General features: G+C 40.7%; 1 protein-coding gene across 3 annotated transcripts in view; it reads right to left on the bottom strand.

The window, feature by feature from the left end:
* The window catches only part of pms1 (PMS1 homolog 1, mismatch repair system component), a 113717-nt gene that overhangs the window by 84937 nt on the left and 4201 nt on the right, over positions 1 to 24579 (bottom strand). For all 3 annotated transcript variants that reach the window (XM_043692840.1, XM_043692842.1, XM_043692841.1), the window contains exons 2-3: positions 10490 to 10647; positions 8731 to 8913 (exon numbers count right to left, since the gene is read on the bottom strand). In XM_043692840.1, coding sequence (XP_043548775.1) covers positions 8731 to 8913; positions 10490 to 10621 — 315 coding nt within the window. In that variant the 5' untranslated portion in view covers positions 10622 to 10647. The remainder of the gene's footprint in view (positions 1 to 8730; positions 8914 to 10489; positions 10648 to 24579) is intronic.

The following is a 24579-nucleotide window of genomic DNA, read 5'->3' as shown; positions in this document are numbered from 1 at the left end:
GTGGTTAGCACTGCTGCCTCACAGTGCCTGAGACCCGGGTTCAATTCCCGCCTCAGGCGACTGACTGTGTGGAGTTTGCACGTTCTCCCCGTGTCTGCGTGGGTTTCCTCCGGGTGCTCCGGTTTCCTCCCACAGTCCAAAAGATGTCAGGGTCAGGTGAATTGGCCATGCTAAATTGCCCGTAGTGTTAGGTAAGGGGTAAATGTAGGGGTATGGGTGGGTTTCGCTTCGGCGGGTCGGTGTGGACTTGTTGGGCCGAAGGGCCTGTTTCCACACTGTAATGTAATCTGTAATCTAATCTAAACATTTGTAAGGGAAGCTATTCAAGAGAGTATGGTGGTGCAGCAGCGGCAGCAGCAGGGCGGGGTGGTGGTTTTGTAAAGAAAGAAGACAGTGATAGTAAGGGAACGGTATAGTGAAGGGGATTGGCAGTGGTCTCTGCAGCAAAGAGTGATAGTCAGATGGCTGTGCTGTTTGTACGTTGTCAGGATTTAGGATATTTCTTTTTGACGAGAGAAGAATTTGTCATGGGACTGAGTAAAATCCAGTCATCACTGTCCATGTTGGTTCCAACTACATAGGTAGAACTAGGTAAAAGGTTCTGGTGAGGGAATATGGAGAAGTTAGGCATTAAATTAGAAAGCTAAATTTAAAAGGAATAACCACCCGAATTACTCACTGAGACACATGCAAGTTGGGATAGGATAATAATATTAGAGAAATGGAAAGTTCATGGAGCTCTAATTTGAGTACTGAGAAACGTGTGATCTAGACTGCTGGGATGATCTTAATCTTAATCTCTGCTGGGACTCCAGTTCTCAGATGCTGTATATCTAAAGAAACAGAGTTTTCTTTAATCTTAACAATTTGGTTGGTGAAGTGTGAGGTGCTGAGGGATTAAGCTTGGGTAAATGTAATAAATCAAGGGAGAGAGTTGAGGGAGGAGAGTGAAATACTAACATGGAAAATGAGAGTCAGGGAACGGCAGGACGAGATGGAGAGGAAAAAAGAAATCTGCTGCTAAAACTAGATGTTACCAAACATAACAAAAAACTTCTGATTCTGAATTAGTGTAGCATCCGTTAAAAAGTAAATGAATCGATCGTGCACTTTGAAATGAATAAATGTGCTCTGAAAGTCTTTATAGAGACATAGCTGCAGGATGACAAGGGTTGGTTTTGAATATTGAGGAGTACAGGACATTCAAGAATAGGAAGTTAGGTAAAAGAAGTGGGGCAACACGCCTGAGATAGTATTCATAGATTCACACAGCATAGTAAAGACCCTTTGGTCCATTGAGTCTGCACCGACATAACTATCACTAAAAGTGCGCTAATCCCAATTTCCTGCACTTGCCCCATATCCTTGAATGTTATGATATTTGAAGTACTCATCCAAATATTTCTTAAAGGTCATAAGGTTTTCAGCCTCCGCTACCTTCTCAGGCTGTGCATTCCAGATTCTCATCACCCACTGAGTGAAACTTTTTTTTCCCAAATCCCCTCTTAACCTCCTGCACCCATCCTAAAATTATGCCCTCTCATAATTGACCCTGAACCACAGGAAACAGCTGCTCTCTATCCACCCTGTCCATACTCTTTTAATCTTATACTCCTCAATCATGTCCCCCCTAAAGAACACAATCCAAGGCTATCTAATCTCTGCTTACAGCTCAATTTCTCCATCTCAGGCAACATCCTGTTGAACCTCCTCTGTACCCCTTCTAGTCTATCATATCCTTCCTGCAGTGATGTGACCAGAACTGCATACAATACCCCAGTTGCAGCCTGACCAATGCTCTCTGTACAACTCCAACATTACCTCCTCCTTCTTATACTCTATGGCATGACTGATGAAAACAACTATGCTAGTCAGGTACTCTGACAACTTTAGGGATCTGTGAATAATTACCCCAAGCTCCCTCTGTTCCTCGAAACAACCAAGTGTCCTGCCATTCATTAAATACTCCCTCATCGTGTTTCTCCTCCAACAGTGCATCACATTACACTTATTAAGATTAAATACGATCTGCCAGTGGTCTGCCTATCCGACCAACCCATCTATATCTTCTTGTAAGCTACAACTATATTCTTTGCTATTAACAGTCTACCAAGCTTGGTATTATCTGCAAATTTGCTTAACATTCCCCCCATATTTCAATTAATAAGAGTCCCAGTACTGATCCTTGGGGTACACCAATGGACACTGGCCTCCAGTCATTAAAACAGCCTTCTATTACACTTTGCATCCTATTACTAAGCCAGTTTCTGCTTCCCATAGCAGTCTGGGATTTAATTCATCTAGGCCAGGAGCCTTGTCTATTTTTAAACCTGACAAAGCCGCCAATACTTCTCCATTTCCTATGTCAAACTGTGCAAGTTCTTCACAGTCCCTTTTTCCTGAATTCTGTACCTATTTTTCCCTTGTCCAGAGTGAAGACTGATGATAAGTATTCATTCAACTGCCTTCCAATATCCTGCAGCTTCACACACATGTTGCCCCCTTGGTCCCTAATGGCCCTACCTTTTTCCCTGGCTAACCACTTTAATGTATTTATAAAATACCTCAGGATTCTCCCTAATCCTGTTTGCAAGAACCTTTTTCATAACCCCACTGGTGCAATAGTTAGAGATGATCCTGGTTTAGTAGATAATGATATGCAATCAGTTTGGATGGAGATCAGGGGTAGTAGGGGAAAGAAGTCACTAGTGGAAATGATCTACAGGCAACTATGATGGAGCAAGAAGTACACAACAAGAAATTTTGGGTGTTTATGATAAAGAGACAGCAACAATTATGTGTGATTTTAATCTGCATATAAACAGAAAAAGAATCATATTATACAGTCAGAGTCATGCAGCATGGAAACAGACTCTTTGGTCCAACCAGACGAAAATGTGGACTGCAGATGCTCGAGATCAGAGCCAAGGTTAGAATGGTGCTGGAAAAGCACAGCAGGTCAGGCAACATCCGAGGAGCAGGAAAATTGACATTTCGGACAGGTCTGTATTGAGTCTTCAACGTTTTACAATTTATAGCAATGATTTAGCTGAGGGGATCAAAGGTAACATAACAAGGAAGCAGTGGGCAAAACCCTGACACATGGAGTAATGTGTGGAAAAATGTAGAATTGATCATTTTGGCAGGAAGAATTAAAAATAAACAGTATTATTTAAGTAGAGAATGAGTACAGAGTCCAAGGTTCAGGAAAGACCTAGATGTTCTAGTGCATGAGTCACAAAAGGTTGGTTTGTGGGCACAAGAATTTAAAACTATTGGAATGCTTTTCTTTATCACAAAAAGAATCAAACATAAAAATAAGGCTCCAAATTGTGTTCAGAAGAACAGTCACGGGACCTGAAACATTAACTCTGCTTTCCCTCCATGGATGCTGCCAGAACTGCTGAGCTTCTCCAGCAATTTCTGTTTTTGTTTCAGATTTCCAGCATTCACAGTTCTTTGTTTTGTATAAAAACAAGGTTGCAACACTTCAATTATGGTATCATCATACCTCAAATACTATGTGCGCCTTTGGCATCTTTCTTTAAGGAAGGACACAAATACTTTGGAGATGGTTCAGGGGAGGATTACTACATTGATACTTGGATTATGTCGGTTATCTTAGGAGGAAATGTTGGAAAGACAGATCAAGCTTGTTCCCAATGGACTTTAGAAGTTGTGTGAAGTATATAAGATCTTAAATGATCTTCACAAAGTGGAAATTATGTTTACTCTTGTGGATCAATCTAGAGTCAAGTCACTTTTAAAAATACGGGATGCCCCTTTAGAATAGAGATGAGGCGAATTGTTTCCCTTGAGGATTTGTACAACTTTTGAATGCATGTACCTAAGGAGGTGGTAGAAGTGGTGTCTTTAAAAATATTAAGGGGGAGATGGGTTATCAGGATAGATGGGAACATGGGACTCAGAATACAAATAGTTCAGTGGAGCAGGTCTGAAGGGCAGAATGGCCAACTTCTGCTCTTAATTTGTATGCTCAATGGTCCTTTATAACAGCCTGCCAAGACATGATGGGACCAACAGTCTCTTTCCATGCAGTACTGTTCTAGATTTCTTTAATCCCTTCCCCAGTCCTGTAAAGGACTATTTGTGAATATGCAAGAACCGATTCAGTGAGCTCCCCAAGTAGCCTGCCTAAAATCAGGAACAAATGCTGGGAAATCACAGGTAATATACACATATCCTTTAATATGGCAGAAACAATTCAAAATGTAGAATTGATCATTTTGGCCTCTTCATTTTCCAGAGGAGGATGTACTAAGTATTCCCCCTGCAGCAAAAGTGCTGCTAACTGAAATTTTACAATATATATGCAGTAATGGGCTTGGGGAAGAAAGTAAGAGGCAGTGCAGGAAAGGTTAACTCGATTGGGATGAGAGGGTCGTCCTATAATGATAGGCTGACTAAACTGTGTTACATTCTCTTGAGGTTAAAATGTAAATTTTAATAAAATTCTGAAAGGGACTTGACAGGGTAAATTGTCTCTCCTCACCATGGAATCCAGAACATCAGGGCACAATCTCAGGATAAGGATTTAAAACAGAGAGGAGAAATTTCTTCAGAGAATTGTGAATGTTTGCAAGTCTCTACTCCCCAGAGTGAATGCTAGGCTGTTTGAATATAGAGGTAAAAACAATGACTGCAGATGCTGGAAACCAGATTCTGGATCAGTGGTGCTGGAAGAGCACAGCAGGCTGAGATCAATAGATTTTTGGTCTACTGGGGAATCAAGTAATGAGAGATTAAATGAGATAGTGGAGCTGAAACAGTGATGTTTGCATTGAATTACAGAGCAGGCAGGAGTTTACTCTTGCTCTTATTTCTGATATACTTCTACATTCTTATTCTTCAACTCTCAGTTAAGTGTATCACAGGGAAACTGCCTGTAATATATTAAGTCTTACAGCAGATGAGATGGCAATTAGGGCAGTCGCATATCCCTCCTGCAGAATGTGGGAGCTCAAGGAGACTTTTATTTTCTCTGATAACTACACCTGCAGTAAGTGCATCCAGCTGCAGCTCCTGGGAGACCGTGTTAGGGGGCTGGATGCACTCAGGATTATCCGAGATGCTGACCTCTTCATAGATACAAGTTTTAGTGAGGTAGGCACTAAGGTGCAGGCAAAGAGTAGCTGTCTGATCACCAGGAAAGGCAAAAGGAGTAGGTAGAGAGTGCAGGAATCCCCTTAGGCCAATCCTCTCGAAAACAGTTTGGATACTGTTGGGGGGGGGATCACCATTCAGGGGAACACAGCAGCAGCCAGGTTGGTGGTACTACAGCTCTGGGGCACAGCAGGAAAAGGTAAAGTTAAACAGTGAGAGGACACTCAATAGTTAGGGGGGCAAACAGGAAATTCTGTGGCCTCAAACGGGAATCCAGGATGATGTGCTGCCTTTCGGGTGCCAGGGTCCAGGATATCTTGGAGTGGCTACAGAACATTCTCAAGGGGGAGGGTGAGCAACTAGAGGTCATTGTGCACGTTGGCACAAATAACATAGGTAAAAATAGAGATGAGGTCCTGTGGAGTGATTATAGAGAGCTCGGAAAAATGTTAAAACGAGGACCCTGTCGGTGGTAATCTCTGGATTACTTCCAATGCCACGTGCTAGTGACGGTAAGAACAGGAGGATATGGCAGGTGAATGCATGGATAAAGAATTGGTGCAGGGAGCAGGGATTCAGATTGTTAGATCTTTTCTGGGGTAAAGGTGACCTGTTCACGAAGGACGGGTTACATCTGAACTGGAGGGGGACCAATATCTTGGTGGCCAGGTTTGCTATTGCTGCAAGGGAAGGTTTAAACTAGATTGGCAGGGGAATGGAACCCTCATCAGCAGGGAGGCAAGTCCGAGGCTGGAAGGAGATACAGTAATCAGAAATAGTAAAGTGAAGAGATAGGTCAGGCTGGAACATGACCAGTAGCAAGGAATGCCCATTGTGTTAAACTGCATCTGTTTCAATGCAAGAGGGCTGACGGGTAAGACCGATGAACGCAGGGCATGGATAGGTACATGGGACTGCGATATTATTGTCATTACAGGAACATGGCTAAGGGAAGAACAGGACTGGCAATTTAATGTACCAGGGTACAGATGCTTTAGGTGGCACAGAGGTTGTGGCATTTTTGATCAAGGCGAGCATCACAGCAGTAATCAGAGATGAAATAACTGAAGAATCAACCAGTGAGGCTTTATGGGTGGAGCTAAGAAATAAGAAGGGGATGGAGACATTACTTAGCTGTAGGCCCTCCATAGGCCCTCAAAATAGTCAATGGGAATTAGAGGAACAAATATGGGAGATTGGGGAAACTTGCAGGAGTAATTGAGTCATAATAGGGGATTTTAATTTTCTTAACATAGATTGGGGCTGCCAGAGTACTAAGGGCTTAAATGGGGTGGAATTTGTTAAGTGCATTCAGGAAAGTTTCCTGAAGCAGTAAATCGAGGGTCCTACTCAGGAAGGGGCAAAACCCAACCTATTCTTGGGAAATAGGCAGGACAGGTGACAGAAGCGACAGTGTGGAGCACCTTGGGACCAGTGACCATAGTTCTATTAATTTAAAATAGTTATGGAGAGGGACAAAACTGGTCCACAGGTTCAAGTTCTACATTGGAGCAAGGTGAATTGTGATGGAATAAGACAGGAGCTTGCAAGGGTTCATTGGAGTAGTTTGTTCACAGGCAAAGGTACCTCCAGAAAGTGGGAAGCCTTTAAAAGTGAGGCAGCTCAAGCTCAAAGTCTATATAGTCCTATGACAGTGAAAGCCAAGGTTGACAAGAATGGGGAACTCTGGATGACACGAGACACTGAGGCTTTGACCAGAAAAAAGGATGTATAGCACAGGTACAGGCAGCTGGGATCAAAGGAATTCCTGGAGGTGTATAGGGGATACAGGAGTTTACTGAAGAAGGAAATCAGGAGGGTGAAAAGACAGCACAAAATAGCCTTGGCTGAGAAGATTAGGCTGAATCGCAAGAGGTTCTCTAAGTATATTTAAAGAAAAATAACTAGAGAGAGAATAGGACCACTCGAAGACCAAAGTGAACATATGTGTAGAGCCGCAGGAGATGGGCAAGGTCCTCAATGAATATTTCTCCTCTGTGTTTACCGTGGAAAAAGACATGAAGACTTAGGAACTTGGGGATATTAGTGGTAATATCTTGGGGACAGTTCATATCACAGTAGAGATGCTGGATGTATGAAGGTGGATGAATCTCCTGGTCCTGACCAGATATATCCAAGAACACTGCAAGAGGTTACAGAAGAAATTGCGAGGGCTTTGCCTGATACTTCTCCATCATCATTAGCCATGGGTGAGGTCCTGGAAGACTGGGGACAATGAATGCTGTGCCTTTGTTCAAGAAGGGCTGCAAAAAAAAACCTGGCAACTATAGACCAGTAAGCCTAACAACTGTACTAGGTAAATTACTTGAGAAGATTCTGAGATATGCATTTGGAAAGATAAGGTTTGATTAAGAATAGTCAGCATGGCTTTGTGCGTGTAAGATCGTGCCTCACAAATTTGTTAGAGTTCTTTGATGAAGTGACAAGGAAGGTTGATGAGGGCATGGCGGTAGACATAATCCATATGGATTTCAGTAAGGCCTTTGATAAGGTTCCACATGGTAGGCTGCTCTGTAAGTTAGATCGTATGGAATCCAAGGGGAGGTGGCAAACTGGATACACAATTGGCTTGATGGTAAGAAGCAGAGGGTACTAGTGGTAGGATGCTTGTTGGAATGGAGGCCTGTACCTAGTGGAGTGCCTCGGGGTCAGTGCTGGGCCCAATGCAGTTTGGTATCAATATCAATGATTTGGATCAGGAGGTTCAAGGCATGATTACTAAGTTTACAGATGAAACTAAAATAGAAGGTACCGTGGACAGTGAGGAAGGTTGTCAGACATTGCGGCAGGACCCTGGTCAGCTGGGGAAGTAGTCCCAGAAATGGCAAAATGTTTAATATAGATAAGTATGAGGTCTTGAATTTTGGAAAGTCAAGTCAAGGTAGGGATTTCATTGTGAATGGTAGAGCCTTAAGGAGTGTAGTGGAACAGAAGGACCTTGGAGTTCAGGTGCATAGTTCTCTGAAAGTGGAGTTACAGGTAGGCAGGACAGTGAAGAAGGCTTTGAAACACTGGCCTTCATCAGTCAAGGCATTGAGTATAGAAGTTGGGAAGTTATGTTGCAATTGTACAGGACGTCGGCGAGGTCGCACTTGGGGTATTGTGTTCAGTTTTGGTCACCTTGCTATAGGAAGGATGTTATTAAAATGAAAAGAATGCACAAAAGGTTTACAAGGATGTTGCCTGGACTCAAGGGTCTGAGTTACATGGAGAGGTTGGACAAACTAGAACTGTTTTCTTTAGAGCATAGGAGACTGAGCGGGTGTGTGGGGGGGGGTGGGAGCGGGGGAACCTTATAGAAGTGGTAAGATCACGAGAGGCATCAATAAGGTGAGTGCACTCAGTCTTTTTCCCACGGTTGGGGAATCGAGGACTAGATGGCATCAGTTTAAGGCTAAAGGGGAAAAAATAAAAGGAAACCTGAAAGGTAACTTTTTAACATATATGGGTGATACGCATATGGAATGAACCTGCCAGCAGTAGCGATTGAGGGGGGTACATTAACAACATTTAAAAGGCATTTGGACAAATATGTAAATACAACATCCTTAATAATGATTGTCAAATTAACAAACAATCTCTTACCTCAGCCACAGAACAGATAGAACCCAATGCTTCACCACGAAATCCATATGTTTCTAGGGCTTCCAAGTCCTCATGATGACTAATCTTAGATGTGTAGTGTTTGATTCCCATGACAGGTGTGTCAACAGATTTGATTCCATCACCATTGTCCCGTACTTCTATCCTATCAAGCCCACTATTTTCCTGATTCATATATGAAGAAATTGTAAAAAAAAGGTTCTTTTAGTTTCATTATAACCTGAAATTAACTGCATTGTGAATACATGCAAAAGAACCTTAAAATGCATCAATAGACCAAGTTATAAAATAATAATTAATCAAACAGCTTACTGAATAAATAGTTGATTTTTTTTACATTGCAAGCAGAATGCATCTTGTGAAGATTCAATACAATGAATCAACTAGAATCATAACGTTCAGCACATATATCCCATTTTGCATTTTTGTGTATTTGGGAGACAGAGGGCAATAAGTGTTTGCAATAGTCCATTGCAGGAACAATGAAAGCAGAAAATGAAATACATTTTACTAAGGTGATGGATAAATGTTTAGTGGACAGAACTACTGAATAATAGAGGTGACAAAACGTCTATGTTCTTTGAGACTATTCAACTAATTGAAGAAGTTTGCTTCATGCATATTCGTACTTTTACTTTACTTGGGGATTATCTAGGAATCAGAGGGGATAGATAGTTCAAATTTGCAAATTGAAGAATTCCAATGTGCTTGATTAGCCTGAGCACATGACAAATTTATACAATTTTTTTGTGAAATTCCCACAATTTGTTCTTTATCCTACCCAGGAATTAGCATGCTTAATGGATAGCTGAGTTTCAAGACTCCATCATCTAATGGACAAGGGAAACATGGCTCCAAGCTGCAATTATGGTGCACCATGCAGAAAATCCTAAAAACAATAGGGTTGAGAGCAGTAGTATGGCAACCCATACTGTGTGATGATAACTGGTTCAGCAAGATAAAAATCTGATGCTCTGAAGTTGTAAGATAAATTTTCGATTGTGCAAAAAGGCTAAAAGACCATAATTCTCACATTTGTGGATCAAAGATTCAGCTCACAAGACATATTCATTTATTATAATATTTTAATGCAAACTATTGAATATTAGGATATTTAATTTGTTGAATGATAGGATGTTGAAAGGATATGGACTGTCATTGTATGAAATTATCAAACTCACATGATACCTGTGAGAATTTTGCTTTCACTGGTGTCACATACCAATGTGAAGGATTGTGCAGATGACATTGAAGTACTGAAGTTAATTGAGTGTATATCGAACCTACCAAAGTAAAATTTGCAAATTTCTTACAAGTGGAGTCGTGCTGGTAACTAATTAAAACCCAAATTCAACAACAGGTTTTCAACGTATGTCAACAATAAGTATTTCCAATTTTTAGAAATTTCCCCAATTGAAAATGGAGATAACATTTTCAGTGAATCTTCTCTAATAAAGCTAACAATCAAATATTAGAATTTTCAGTTATTTTAACCTACAGGAATGGACTTCTCCATAAATTTGTCAATGATCTCCAAATTCAGGGTAATGCATTCATTACTGATAACCTATTAAATATATTGGTGCAATTCCTACCAATCATAAATATTTTTCAAATAACAGTAGATCAAATGATTTGGATCAGCATTTTTCAATCACTTTCAATTCCAAACCACATAGAACATGATTATTGTGGAGCTAGAATGAGTCTTGATTTAGAAAATAAAAATAATGTTACTTACTAATTTGACTTCAATGCTTGTTGCATTAGCATCCAAGGCATTTTCCACAAGTTCCTTCACTACACTAACAACAGAGGAAATTGTTTGAGAGCTTGAAAGAAGTCGAATGGTGTCCGGTGGTAACTGTTGCATGATAGTTTCACTTAACCAATTCAAGCCTGTAACAAGATATATTGCTTAAAAGAAAATACAGGCTTGTTCCAATTCTCAATAGAAAATGGACAAAACCTACGTCATAGTTGTTCTAAACACATTTTATACCAAAACTTTATTTCCACAAATACTTGTATCATAAAGATGTTTTGATATATGGCACCTACTGCAATCCACAGCTCACCATACAGCTACATTACAATGGTTGTTGGAGAATTTATTATTCTCTTTTTTGCATCAGATTGGCAGTAGTTTTGTTTGCCATTCATTGCTGTTAGCAGAATAAATCATGTATGAACAAAAAATATACTCTGCTTACCAATGGTCTCTAGTCATAGACTAGAAGGAATTTAGAGCAAGATACAGACAATAGAGGCATAAATACACATTTACATGCTGCAATTATCTAAAGTGTATCAATAAACTACAATCCCTCCTCAGTTATGGAGTGACAAACATTATAAATGAGTGTTTTTTTCCCATAATTGGTAGCAGTGGCAGGAGGAAAAACTGGATGATACAGGTTTAAAACTAACAAAAAAAAAGCAAAGGCAATACAAGGAGAAATATTTTTCACATAAGGTGTGATTTGGAATACACTGGTAGTGCAAGCAGATTTAATAGCAACTTTCAAGAGAATTGGACATACATTCAAAAAGGAATTTAAAAAAATGTATGGCCAAGAAGAAAGAGAAATGGGACCATATGGATAACTCCTTCATCTAACCAGCACCAACAGTAATCTTAATGGCCTCATTCTGTGTTGTATGTTTCTAAGTTGTTACTGGGTTACTGAAACTATTTAACTGCTTTTAAAAACAAATATTTTCTCCCTATTTGGTACCTCCCTTAAAAGTCTGAACAAGTAACTTGTAATCTGGCGTAAACCTTCTTTGAACATGCATTTCACAGTCTAGATCTTTAAATGACAAGGACATAATAAATGTCAACCACATGATCATAACACCTCCTCCTCCAAGTATGTTATCTACTTGATGCTGCTCATTTATTTCCATATTACTACCTTGTTTCTCTGTATGATTGTTCACAACAGACCTCACTTCCAGCATCAATTCTAGTTCTGAGAATTCATACCATAACTAATTATAACTACTGTAAATTTTGGCTAAGTGGATACATAACTTTCCCTTTCTGCTTCTTCGACCAAAGCTATAATTTTTCACTTGCAAAACATATTTTAAAATATTTAATGGTGCTGACACACCATCAATTCTTTTTTACCTACCATCAGATATTATTACTTCAAATCAGTAAACAGTGCAAAGATTTATTTTATGAAATATTCAGTTTTTGAACAGATTATGCATGGTGTTTTTAAATTGAAAATGTGCAAATACAAATTGCAACTCATAAAGATTAGATTAGATTAGATTAGATTAGTTACAGTGTGGAAACAGGCCCTTCGGCCCAACAAGTCCACACCGGCCCGCCGAAGCGCAACCCACCCATACCCCTACATTTACCCCTTACCTAACACTACGGGCAATTTGGCAGGGCCAATTCACCTGACCTGCACATCTTTGGACTGTGGGAGGAAACCGGAGCACCCGGAGGAAACCCACGCAGACACGGGGAGAATGTGCAAACTCCACACAGTCAGTCGCCTGAGTCGGGAATTGAACCCGGATCTCTGGCGCTGTGAGGCAGCAGTGCTAACCACTGTGCCACCGTGCCGCCCAAACTCTTCTCTGAATATGCTGAAAATAATTAGAGTAAATTAAAATAAAACTATTTCACCCATGTCAGAATAGGGATCTGTTAAACATCTGAGTTGCAGCTTAATGTGCAAAGTGTTAGATCATCCACTTTAGATCAGTGAAGTTTGTTTTAGAATAATTTGTCAACCAATAGCAGCTAGGAATGATCCATGGTAGACAGGCAAGAGGCTAGAAGACCACAGCAAGCCACGTAGCATCAGTTGGTGGAGAAGTCGACGTTTCGGGTGTAACCCTTCTTCAGGACTGGGGTGGGTGGGTGGGGGGGAGCCGGTTAGTGTAGGGGGAGCTGCAGATAGAGGGGGTGGCAGGGGCGGGGTGGGGGTGAGGTGGGGATAAGTGAAGACAGGCAAAGAGTACGAACTGGTTTGAGAATGGGAGGAATGAATGCGGTTGGTAGCAGGGAGGAGTGGAAGGGAGGGTGAAGAGGCTAGAAAGGGAGTCGAGGGTAGGAAGGGAGGTTACCAGGAATGGTCTATGAGCATAGAAATTCAGAGGACCAAGCTTGTCCTAAATATCACCAAAGCATTATTCAAGACTATTAGATTGTTTTTTTTTATTGGTGCACTGTGTTTGGAAAGAATAATTAAATACAAAACTATAAGATCCTTTTTACCCAGGGACAGGTGAAATGCTGTTATAGGAATGAAAACTGTTATTTTAAATAGGAATTTAAAAAAAAAATTCTTACACTTTATAACCCATGCAATACAGACAATGCAGGCAGGTTACTTACGGGAAGATTCTTTAGATTATTTTTCCCACAGTATGTAAGCTGCACTGCAGAAAGACATGACAGCTATTTCTGTCAATACAATAATTCTTGTTAAATCAAAAACTTAAAGCAATTAGAGAAGTTATATTTGAGGAATCACTTAAAGTGAAAGATATAATCACAATTACTTTGTTACAAGAAGTTATTTAGCTCCTGTGGACCTGTGCAAGTCAATGGGCAACAAGAGTCCACCACTAGCCCTGGCTCCTTTCAATTTATTTTGCTCCAGATCAGGTGCTGTCCTGCTCTTGAAGGTACTTCGCCAGATCTTCCTTAGGGCCCTATCTTCTTTTTCCATTGATGGCATCCATGCTACTGCCACTCTGGTCAGGAGTACATTCAGGAAACAAAAATGTGTCATGCCTGTTTCAGTTGTCTTGGTACTAGGTTGGTGATGTTATCTCCCCAATTGATGATGAAGATCTTACACAGTCAACAATGATGAAAGATGTCCAGCATACATGATATCTTTGTCATTTTCTTCTATGTCTTGCTGGCACAGATTGCAGCTGGTACCACAATGGACATAGAGCGTCATAGCTTCATGGCTGATCATGACATTGGCTACCTCAACTACATGAAGGAACTGGAGGGCTGATATTGCTTCACCACTTTGTGTGTGAATCTCTATTTCATGGGAAATGGTCAACATCCTCGGTATTCTGTTATTCAGTGCTGATTGGGGTAGGGAGTCTTATTGCTTAGTCATCACTGTCTTAGCCTTCTTACACTAATGCATACACCAACCTAAATATCAATATTCTCAAGACTAATGGTCACAGCTTGGAGTGTATGCAATGCTTGGTCCAGCAGAGAGAAATCATCAACTTGCTGTGTTGCAACAGGATGTCGAAGTCTGCACCCACCATCTTTCTCATTATGAAATCAGTAATCAAGAGGAAAAAGTTGAGAAAATGTAGCAGTACCATACCCTTATGATGATGTTTAAAGAATCCACAGTGCCTGTGCTGATCTTGATGCAGCAACTGTAGTAACTGGTATATAGCTTTGAAGATGCTAATATACACTTCAGGATGCCACATTGTATTGTGATGTACCAGACTGATTGCCGATGAATGCTACAGAAAGTCTTCTAGAAATCAATAAAGGTGATAACAAACAATTTGACAATTGGCTCTGCTCTTTGATGTTCCTCATCTGCTTGCAGCATGATCTGCCAGCCTGGAAACCTGCCTGTTCTTTGTGATGGGTACAGTCAACTTCTGATTTCAATCTTTGAAGTACTGTGCTGAAGACCGACAGGTACTGACAGCCAATTATGGCCCTCCAGTTGTTTCAGTTGCTAAGGTTCCCTCTCATTGATAACTTGGCAATGACTACTCTACAAGTCTTCGAGACCTTGTTAAATTGGTCTGTAAGCTCTATGTGACAGTGTTCTTGCCATGTTTCAATAGCTCTGCTGCTACTTCATTGCTGCCAGGAGTCTTTGCTGTTCTTCTGGTTCTTGATAGCTCTTTGGACCTCTCATCTGGCAAGTTTCTTCCATTTTGACATTCAGCTGTTGACATGCAAAGCTGCCACTGAACTCGATTGTGGAGATGGGGCTGGGCTGGTTGGAAATCTCCCAAAAGCGTTCCATGCACCATGCCTCTAGCGCCTCATCTATCAATAATATCCTACCAAATTTGCCTTTGGTTGATACAGTGGTGCTGCTTCTTGTACCAGTCAATTTCTCCAAGATCCTGTAACAGTGTCCTGGATTCATTCAGATTTATTATGTTTCATGTCTTCCAGCTTTTAAACTCTAACTATTCTTGTTTAAGGCATGATGAAAGTTACCTAAAAACTTACCAATCTATCCTGATATGCCATGCTGAAACATGGGCATCTTTTATTATCTAGAGATGCCAATATAGGCATTGTGGTGTGGTGACAAATATATGTGAGAATAAATTTCTATTCCATTTAAATGAAAGCAGATTAAATTTTGAATAGGATTTGTCTAAAAACTCAACTTTATGGTGAACTAATTCATCTCTAAAGGACAAGACATCAAACGTGCTTCCCACATTGTCAGTCGATCAAGATGTAAAGCAGAGCAGCATAAATAAAAAAAGGCATCAGAACAAAGTAAGCCCTGTCAGTTTTGGCAGGAATAAACTCCCTGGAGTCTGCTGTTATGTATAACCAAATCAGTCACTTAGTGTAGAACGTCACAAGTCAATTTCTTATATCTCTAGCAACTTGGAAATAAACAAATCATAGGAAAAGCAGTTGACCACTAAGCACCTCAAGCTTCTTCCATCTTTCAATGGGATCGTGGCTGATCTGTGGTTTAACTCCATAAACCTGCCTTTGGCCCACAATCCTCAATACTTCTGCCTAACAAAATTTCATTAATCACAGATCTAAAATCAATAATTGATGCTGCATCCTCCGCCAGTTGTACAAGAGTTCCAAACATCTACCACCCTTTATGTATAGAAGTGCATCCTAACATCTCTCCTGAATGTCCGGACCTAATTCTGGTCTATGCCCCCTTGCCCTAGAATCCTCAAGTAGCAATAGTTAATCTAACCTTTCTTTTCCCCAAATTATCCTGACGACTTTGGGCAGATCATTCTGTAACCTTTTCAATTCTAGAGAAAACAAGCCTAATTTATATAATCTCTCTTCATATCTGACTTCAGGAATTAAGTTACCATTCTTGTAGACGTATATTATCTTCCCTCCAAGACCGATATACCTTTCCCAAGGTGTGGTCTATATCTGCTCACAGTACTCTAAGTGGGGTCTAAGCAGGATTTTGTAACTACAGCATAACTTCCGAATCCTTGTATGTCAGTTCTTTAGACATAAAGGTCAGCAATTCCATTGGCTTTCTTGATTATTCTCTGCACCTGCTTGTGATTTGTTTAGACATATATTTATTGAAAACTTTTTACTCTTTTACAATAATAAATTTATAAAATTTGTGATATTTTAAGGATTTATGCTCCTGAATCCCCAAGTTTCCTTGGACATCCAATGTATTTAATTTCATACGATCTGCAAAATGCCTCAATCTATCCTTGTTTGGTCCAAAATTGATACTTGCTTATTTTGAACTCCATCTGCCACAGTTTTTCCCATTCACTTTGTCTATCAATATCCCTTTGGAATTTTATACTGTCATTTATACTGTCTACAATGCCACCTAACTTTGCGTCATCAGCATACGTGACTAAGTTGCAAATAAATAAGGCCTTAACACAGATCTTTGTCGGACACCACTGTCCAAAATCTGCCAATTTGAGTGTCTACCTATTATCCCTACTTTCTGTCTTCAGTAATTTGCTTTCAATTCCATGGCTTCTATTTCAGTTAAATGTCTTATGTGGTCTTTATTAAATGCCTTCTTGAAGTCCAGATAAACAAATCCATAGAGATTCCACTCCAAGTCACCTCTTCAAATAATTCAATGAGGTTTGTCAGGTATAGCCTACCTATCTTGAATCCATGCTGGTTCTACTTGATTAACTGAAAATTTCAAGGTTTTCAGTTATCCCATCCTTGATTACAGACTTCCACCACAGTTGTTAGACTTATGGTTGGTAATTCCCTGCATTTCCTCTTTTGACCTTCTTAAAATGCAGAATGGCATGTGCTGACATTTCAACAGCGTATCTAATAACAAAGGATGAGCAGCTTTAAATATAACAAAGGGACTACAGGAATTTGAGCAAGTTCCAAATGGATTCCAAATTTTGGAAATATGTAATACTGGAATTACATAGCTGCTTTGAAACCTTCAATAAGGATTAGCAAAGACAAGTTTACGTTTCAGTTGTAAATTTCCATCCAAACCGACGCAGGACTAATCGAACAAAATACAGGCAAACCAACACAAAGGTGAGGAACACAGAAATGTTAATTCCTATTACAAAGAAACAGCAAATGGAACCATTGATTGTAACTAGATGTAAAAAAGAAAGATGAATATTTACATTGGGCAGCTTTGGGAGAGTATGCAGATATGAGAAGGATAAATACAATAAAATAGCTCCAGAACATAAAGAACAATGATGAAATTTTAATGACAGACCCCTGAAGGTCAACTACATTTTGAAGTTTTTAAAGAGGGTTGAAGACAGTTCCCCAAATTTACATTTAGCTTCACAAATACAATCTAGGAGATCAAAACAAAATGCTGAGATAAGACCACAAGAAATAGGATCAGGAGGAGGTCATTCAGCTCCTTGAAACTGCTCCGCCATTCAATTGGATTATGGCTGATCTGACATTCCTCACGTCCACATTCCAGTGTTTTCCCTGTATCTCCTGATTCTCTAATTGATCAAGAATCTATCTCAGCCTTAAATATAGACAAGGACTCTGCCTCAACATCACCCTGTAGTAATGAGTTCTAAAGGCTCTCAACCCTCAGAAGAAATTCCTCCTCCTCTCAGTCGTAAATTGGCACTCCTTTATTCTCCTGTCCTAGACTCTCTCATGAGGGGAAACATTCTCTTAGCATTTACCCTGTCAAGCACCCTAAGAATCCTATATGTTTCAACAAGATCACTTCTCATTCTTTAAAGCTCCAGTGTCCAAACCTGGTTAACACTTACCTATAATACAATCCTTCCGAGCTAAAGATCAACCTAGTGAATTTTCTCTGAACTGCTTTCAATGAAATGACAGTAATCCAGGTGTGGTCTCACCAGCACCTTGTAAGATCTGAAGAGGTGAGTCGATAAGGAAAACTAAATGGAAATCACTTCAAAACAGAACAAAGATGATTGACAAAAAAAATCACCCAATTGGTTCTGAAAAGGGCCCAAAACGTTAACTTTGTTTTCTCTCCACAGATGCTGCCAGACCTGCTGAGTTTTCCCATCAATTTCTGCTGTTGAACCTAATTCATCTGTTGTCCCCAATACATGAGTAACTGAATGAACAACATTAAATACAGCAGACTAGATTGCCTCACTTGGGACATAATTTAGTTTATAGGCCATTAAATTAACTATAGTTGCATGGATTGCAGTTTCCTTGAAAATACCTGTGAAAGATTAACTAATGAGGGTGATTCTGAAAGAATAAAGAATATCACAGACAGTCCCACTGGAAAACAAAGGTAGCAAGGAAAGGCAAGACTATTCTAAAATCATTTGTGGTTAATCTATGAGAAAAAAAATGAAGAAAGGAGTAAAATAGCAGGAGCATCCTTAACTCAGCAAAAACTCAGCAAAGCAAAATAAATTTTACATAGAGAAATTAAATTTCAGACAACTGTCAGTGGAGCATGTATAATCAGGATAGAGAAACTGAAAGTCTTTTGTTGTAAATATGGCCATGTCAGTGATACATTAGAAAGGTTAACTGTTAAAGTCCTTGGGAGAATGAATGGCATGAGGGAAGAGATTTGTGCAGTCAATTTGAATGTCAAACTTGGAGAGAGCAAGACACTTCTAGCATGAAAATGTTCTAAAAGGCAAAGAGAAAAACAGAAGTCTGCAATTTAAAGAACATTTTAAGGAAACGTGAAATAAGATCAACAACTGAAACAGCGTTCTAGAGCCAAAATATTGTTGCTTTTAGCTAATAAATGCAATTAAAAAATTGAAGTGTGATCTTAGGTTCCAAATAATTCTGTCAAAACTGTATTTATCAGTCATGATTTGGAGGTGCTGGTGTTGGACTGGAGAGGACAAAGTTAAAAAACAGTTAAAAAACAACACCAGTTTATAGTCCAACAGGTTTATATGGAGGCACTAGCTTTCAAAGCATTGCTTTTTCATCAGGTGGTTGTATATAAGTTTGCACTACTATTGATTGCAGCTTGAAATAAAGCTGAATGAAGAAAAGTCTCCTTCAGCATTTTTGGGATCATTTCATTTCATTAACTTATATGAATAACATTTTCTCAAGTTGTGAAACCAGCTAAATAGTTCAAGAATTACCGAACACAACTATTATTTCTACATAAATTTAAGGTACAAGTCTCATCGATTGCTTTCTTGCGCAGGTAACCAAGCACCTTTACTATGCAAATCAACAATTTTAAATGCTGGCATTAGGTAAATTTACATCTTGTATTTAATGGGAGAAGACTATTCTATGGCTGTAAATTTTGCTATAGCTCCTACAGCTGTTATGCCTGGTCTAAGGGAAGCCAAAGTATCCTAGCATAGCAGCTGGAAAATACACTACACAGAGGCTCTCTCCAAGGCCAGATTTCACCCTTCCTTGCTTAGTCCATATACCTTTATGTATTATGAGGAGAACATTCAGCTTCTCGAGCCTGTTCTGCTATTGAATTAAAGTCATAGATGATCTGATTGTGACTTAAACTCTATTCTTTTCTATCCTCCTTCACAATCTTTGATTCCTACAAATAACAGAGGGACCAATAACAAACAGACACAGTTTTAAAGTAATATGATTTAGATTAGTTTTGAGGAAACATTTCTTCTCCCGGGGGGCTGTGGACATCTGGTAGAAGATGGTAGAGGTGGGAACCCTCAAGACATTTAAGAGCTCTTTAGAAGAACACTAAGTGCCCTAACATACAAGGCTACGGTCCAAGTACTTGACAACAGGATTAAAATAGATGGATGTCTGATGACCGGCATGGACTCGATAGGCCAGAGAGTATCCTTACGTACTGCAAAAATTCTATGATTCTCTGAGATTATACAAAATTTTGTGCTGTCAACTCTTCTGTTTTGTTAGAAATGCGACATGATTTCGATATAGAGCCTTCAGTTTCACTTTCTAATGTTCGTAACATTTAATTTTATCTACTAGTGGACCCTTATGTTTCTCGTTTGTTGCTACATAGTAATCATCATTGTTCTCACTGCTACTGTAAGGAAGTGAGCCTAAAAAGACACTGCACTTCCTCCAGTACCTGCCAGACACAATCTGCACTAACTCCCAGTGCTTGCCTGTGCATTCAGCAACTAAGTTCTGGAATGTGCCTATGCAGAAGAAGCCTGGAGAGGAATGCAGTGGCGATTGTCGAGGTTCGTCCCGAGCAGCGTCGTGACGCAGGACTCTGTGCTCTACGGTCTGTTCCCCGGGACGCACACCGAGACGAACATCAAATGTGCCTGGAGGATCATCAACTCGGTGAAGGATGCTCTCTGGGCGGTCCAAAACCAGTTGATCTTCCAGCTGAAGGAGTTGACCCCGACTGACACATTCCAAGGTCCAGGACTACGTGTTGAGGGATGCGCTGAAGCTTGGGGCAGCTGCCGCCAAGGCGCAGTGGGAAAAGACCACTGTGTAAAATCTGCCTGCCTAAGAGGAACAGGGGGCCCATGCAGTCTTTTGGACTCTGCTGACGCCTCAGCTAAATATATGGACATATGATTGATAAATGTACAGACCTGTATATATAAATGATAAATTCTGATCTCTGTATGCAAATGTTTACGTATGTATGGCATGACCAACTGTACAGACCAAATTATTTTATGAATAAAGTATATTTTTGAAATAAAAAAAATTCTGCACTAAGTTCCAGTCACACTGCTACAGTTGAGAAAAGAAGCAAGTCAAACAGTCAGGGCAGGCAGGGACAAAGCAGAGAACAAGGTAGGACTGATAAATTAAACTGCATTTATTTCAGTGCAAGAGGCCTAACAGGGAAGGCAAATGGACTCAGGGCATAGTTAGTAATATGGGACTGGGATATCATAGCAATTACAGAAACATGGCTCAGGGATGGACAGGACTTGCAGCTTAATGTTCCAGGATACAAATGCTATAGGAAGGACAGAAAGGGAGGCAAGAGAGGAGGGGGAAGTGGTGTTTTTGATAAGGGATAGCATTACAGTTGCACTGGGGGAGGATACTCCCAGAAATACATCCAGGTTGAACTGAGAAATAAGAAAGGGATGATCAACTTATTGGGATTGTATTATAGACCCCCTAATAGTCAGCAGGAAATTGAGTAATTTCTAAGGAGATCTCAGTTATCTGTAAGTATAATAGGGTGGTTACGGTAGGGGATTTTAACTTTCCAAATATAGACTGAGACTACCATAGGGTTAAGGGTTTAGATGGAGAGGCATTTGTTAAGTGTGAACAATAAAATTTTCTGATTCAGTCTGTGGACGTACCCACTAGAGAAGGTGCAAAACTTGACCAACTCTTGGGAAATAAGGCACAGCTGGTGACTGAGGTGTCAGTGGGGCCAGCAACCATAATTCTATTAGTTTTAAAATAGTGATGGAAAAGGATAGACCAGATCTAAAAGTGAAAGTTCTAAATTGGAGAAAGGCTAATTTTGACAGTATTAGGCAGGAACGTTCAAAAACTGATTGGGGGCACATGTTCGCAGTTAAAGGGACAGCTGGAAAATGGGAAGTCTTCAGAAATGAGAAAACGAGAATCCAAAGACAATATTTTCCTGTTAGGGTGAAAGAAAAGGCTGATAGGTATAGGGAATGCTGGACAACTAAAGAAACTGAGAGTTTAGTTAAGAAAAACAAGGAAGCATATGTCAGGTATAGGTAGGATAGATCGAGCGAATCCTTAGAAGAATATAATGGCAATAGAGTATACTTAAGAGGGAAACCAGGAGGGCAAAAAGGGGGACATGAGATAGCTTTGGCAAATAGAGTTAAGGAGAATCCAAAGGGTTTTTACAAATACATTAAAGACAAAAGGGTAACTAAGGAGAGAACAGGACCCCTCAAAGATCAGCAAGGCAGCCTTTGTGTGGGAGCTGCAGGAGATGGGGGAGATACTAAATAAGTACTTGTATCAGTTTTTATTGTAGAAAAGGACTTGTAAGATATAGAATGTAGGGAAATAGATGGTCCATATTACAGAGGAAGAAGTGCTGGATGCTGATTAACTGTTCCCTAGAACTCTGTGGGAAGCTAGGGAAGTGATTGTTGGGCCCCTTGCTGTTTATTTAAATCATTGATTACCTCAGGTGAGATGCCGGAAGACTGGAAGTTGGCTAACATGGTGCCACTATTTAAGAAAAGTGGTAAGGACAAGCCAGGGAACTGTAGACCAGTGAGCCTGAAGTTGGTGGTGGACAAATTGTTGGAGGGAATCCTGAGGGACAGGATGGACATGTATTTGGAAAGGCAAGGAATAATTAGGGATGGTCAATATGGTTTTGTGCATGGGAAATCATGTCTCTCAAACTTTATTGAGTTTTTTGAAATAACAAAGAGGATCGATGAGGGCAGAGCAGTAGACGTGATCGATATGGACCTCAGTAAGGCGTTCAACAAGGTTCCCCATGGGAGACTGGTTAGCAAGGTTAGATCTCATAGAATGCATGGAGAACTAGCCATATGGATACAGAACTGGCTCAAAGGTAGAAGACAGAAGGTGGTGGTGGAAGGCTGTTTTTCAGACTGGAGGCCTGTGACCAGTGGACTGCCACAAGAATCGGTGCTGCGTCCTCTACTTTTCACATTTATATAAATGATCTCGATGTGAGCATAAGAGGTATAGTTAGTAAGTTTGCAGATGATACCAAAATTGGAGGTGTAGTGGATAGCGAAGAAGGTTACCTCAGATTACAATGGGATCTTGATCAGATGAGCCAATGGGTTGAGGAGTGGCAGATGGAGTTTAATTTAGATAAATGCGAAGGGCTGCAATTTGGGAAAATTAATCTTAGCAGGACTTATACATTTAATAGTAAGGTCCTAGAGAGTGTTGCTGAACAAAGAGACCTTGGAGTGCAGGTTCATAGCTCCTTGAAAGTAGAGTCGCAGATAGATAGGATAGTGAAGAAGGCGTTTGGTATGCTTTCCTTTATTGATCAGAACAGTGAGTATAGGAGCTGGGAGGTCATGTTGTGTCTGTACAGGACATTGGTTAAGCCACTTTTGGAATATTATGTGCAATTCTCTCTCCTTCCTATCAGGAGGATGTTGTGAAACTTGAAAGGGTTCAGAAAAGATTTACAAGCGTGTTGCCAGGGTTGGAGGATTTGAGCAATAGGGAGAGATTGAGAAGACTGGGGCTGTGTTCCCTGGAGCACGGAGGCTGAGGGATGACTTTATGGAGGTTTATAAAATCATGAGGGGCATGGATAGGATAAATAGACAAAATCTTTTCCCTGGGTGGGGGAGTACAGATCTACAGGACATAGGTTTAGGGTGAGAGGGGAAAGATATAAAAGTGACCTAACGGGCAACTTTTTCACGCTGAGGGTGGTGTGTGTATGGAATGAGCTGCCAGAGGAAGTGGTGGAGATTGATCCAATTGCAACATTTATAAGACTTCTGGATGGGTAAATGAATATGAAGGGTTTGGAGGGATATGGGCCGGGTGCTGGCACATGGGATGAGACTGGGTTAGGATATCTGGTCGGCATGGACGATTTGGACCGAAGGGTTTGTTTCCATGCTGTGCTTTTCTATGACTCCATGACAAACACATTGCGGACTTTCAGTGCCTGCCAGATAATCTCTGGGTTCACTCCTGGCTGGTACCCGTCAGATACACTCCAGGCTCACATCCACTCCTGCCATATACAGTCTCGGATCATCCACAGAACATGTCAGATACACTCTAGCATCTTGCCCAGTACCTGCTGAGCAAGGATCACGCTCACTCTCAAAACATGTTGGACACACTCTGGGATCACTCCTTGTGACTGGTAGACACACAACACGCTCTCACCCAGTCCCTGCTTGACATGCTCTGGGATCGCTCCAACAACCTGTCAGTTGTGCTCCAGCTTCACCCCTGACACCTGATAAACCAGATTGTGTCTAACTCCAGCTCGCTACCAGACACACTTCAGGATCATTCCTGGTACCTGCTAGACAAACTCTGGGATCATTCCCAGTATATGCCGGAGACTCACTATGCTCACTTGCAATCTTGGTGGACACATTCCAAGATTATTCCCAGCGTGTCCTGGATACATTCTGAGTTCACTCCCAACACCCAATGAACAGACTCCAGGTGCATTCCTAGTAGCTACCAGACATCTCACTGATGGGCATGCTCCGAGATCATTCCCTTTATGTGCCAGAGCCATTGTGGGCCACTCCTAGCACCTGACAGACATAACCTGGATTCATTTGCAGCACCTTACAGATATGCTCTGGGTTCAGTCACAACACTCAATCTAGGCATACTCTGGGTACACTCAGAGAATCTCTGGGACGTTTCTCGGAGCTCACTCTCAGTGCCCAAAGTATAAGCTATTGGCCCATTCCCACCACCTGCCGGATGTGCTGCAGCTCACTCCTTTACCCAACAGACACACTCGGCATTCACCCCCAGTCACTGCTGAACCCATTTCATTCACTCCCAGCCCCTGGTGGAAATGCTCCAGGTTCACTGCAAATAACTGTTGGACCCTGGGCTCATGCTAGATCCTTGCTGGGCATACTCAGAGATCAAGCCAGTCATTGCGGGACACATTCTGGGTTCACTACCAGACCAGATCAACATGCTCTGGGTGCACTTGGTGGACATGATCCAGTCTC

This window comes from Chiloscyllium plagiosum, chromosome 7 (genome assembly GCF_004010195.1).
Source record: "Chiloscyllium plagiosum isolate BGI_BamShark_2017 chromosome 7, ASM401019v2, whole genome shotgun sequence".
Taxonomy (NCBI): domain Eukaryota; kingdom Metazoa; phylum Chordata; class Chondrichthyes; order Orectolobiformes; family Hemiscylliidae; genus Chiloscyllium; species Chiloscyllium plagiosum.
This window is presented reverse-complemented; position numbering and strand designations above follow the sequence as displayed.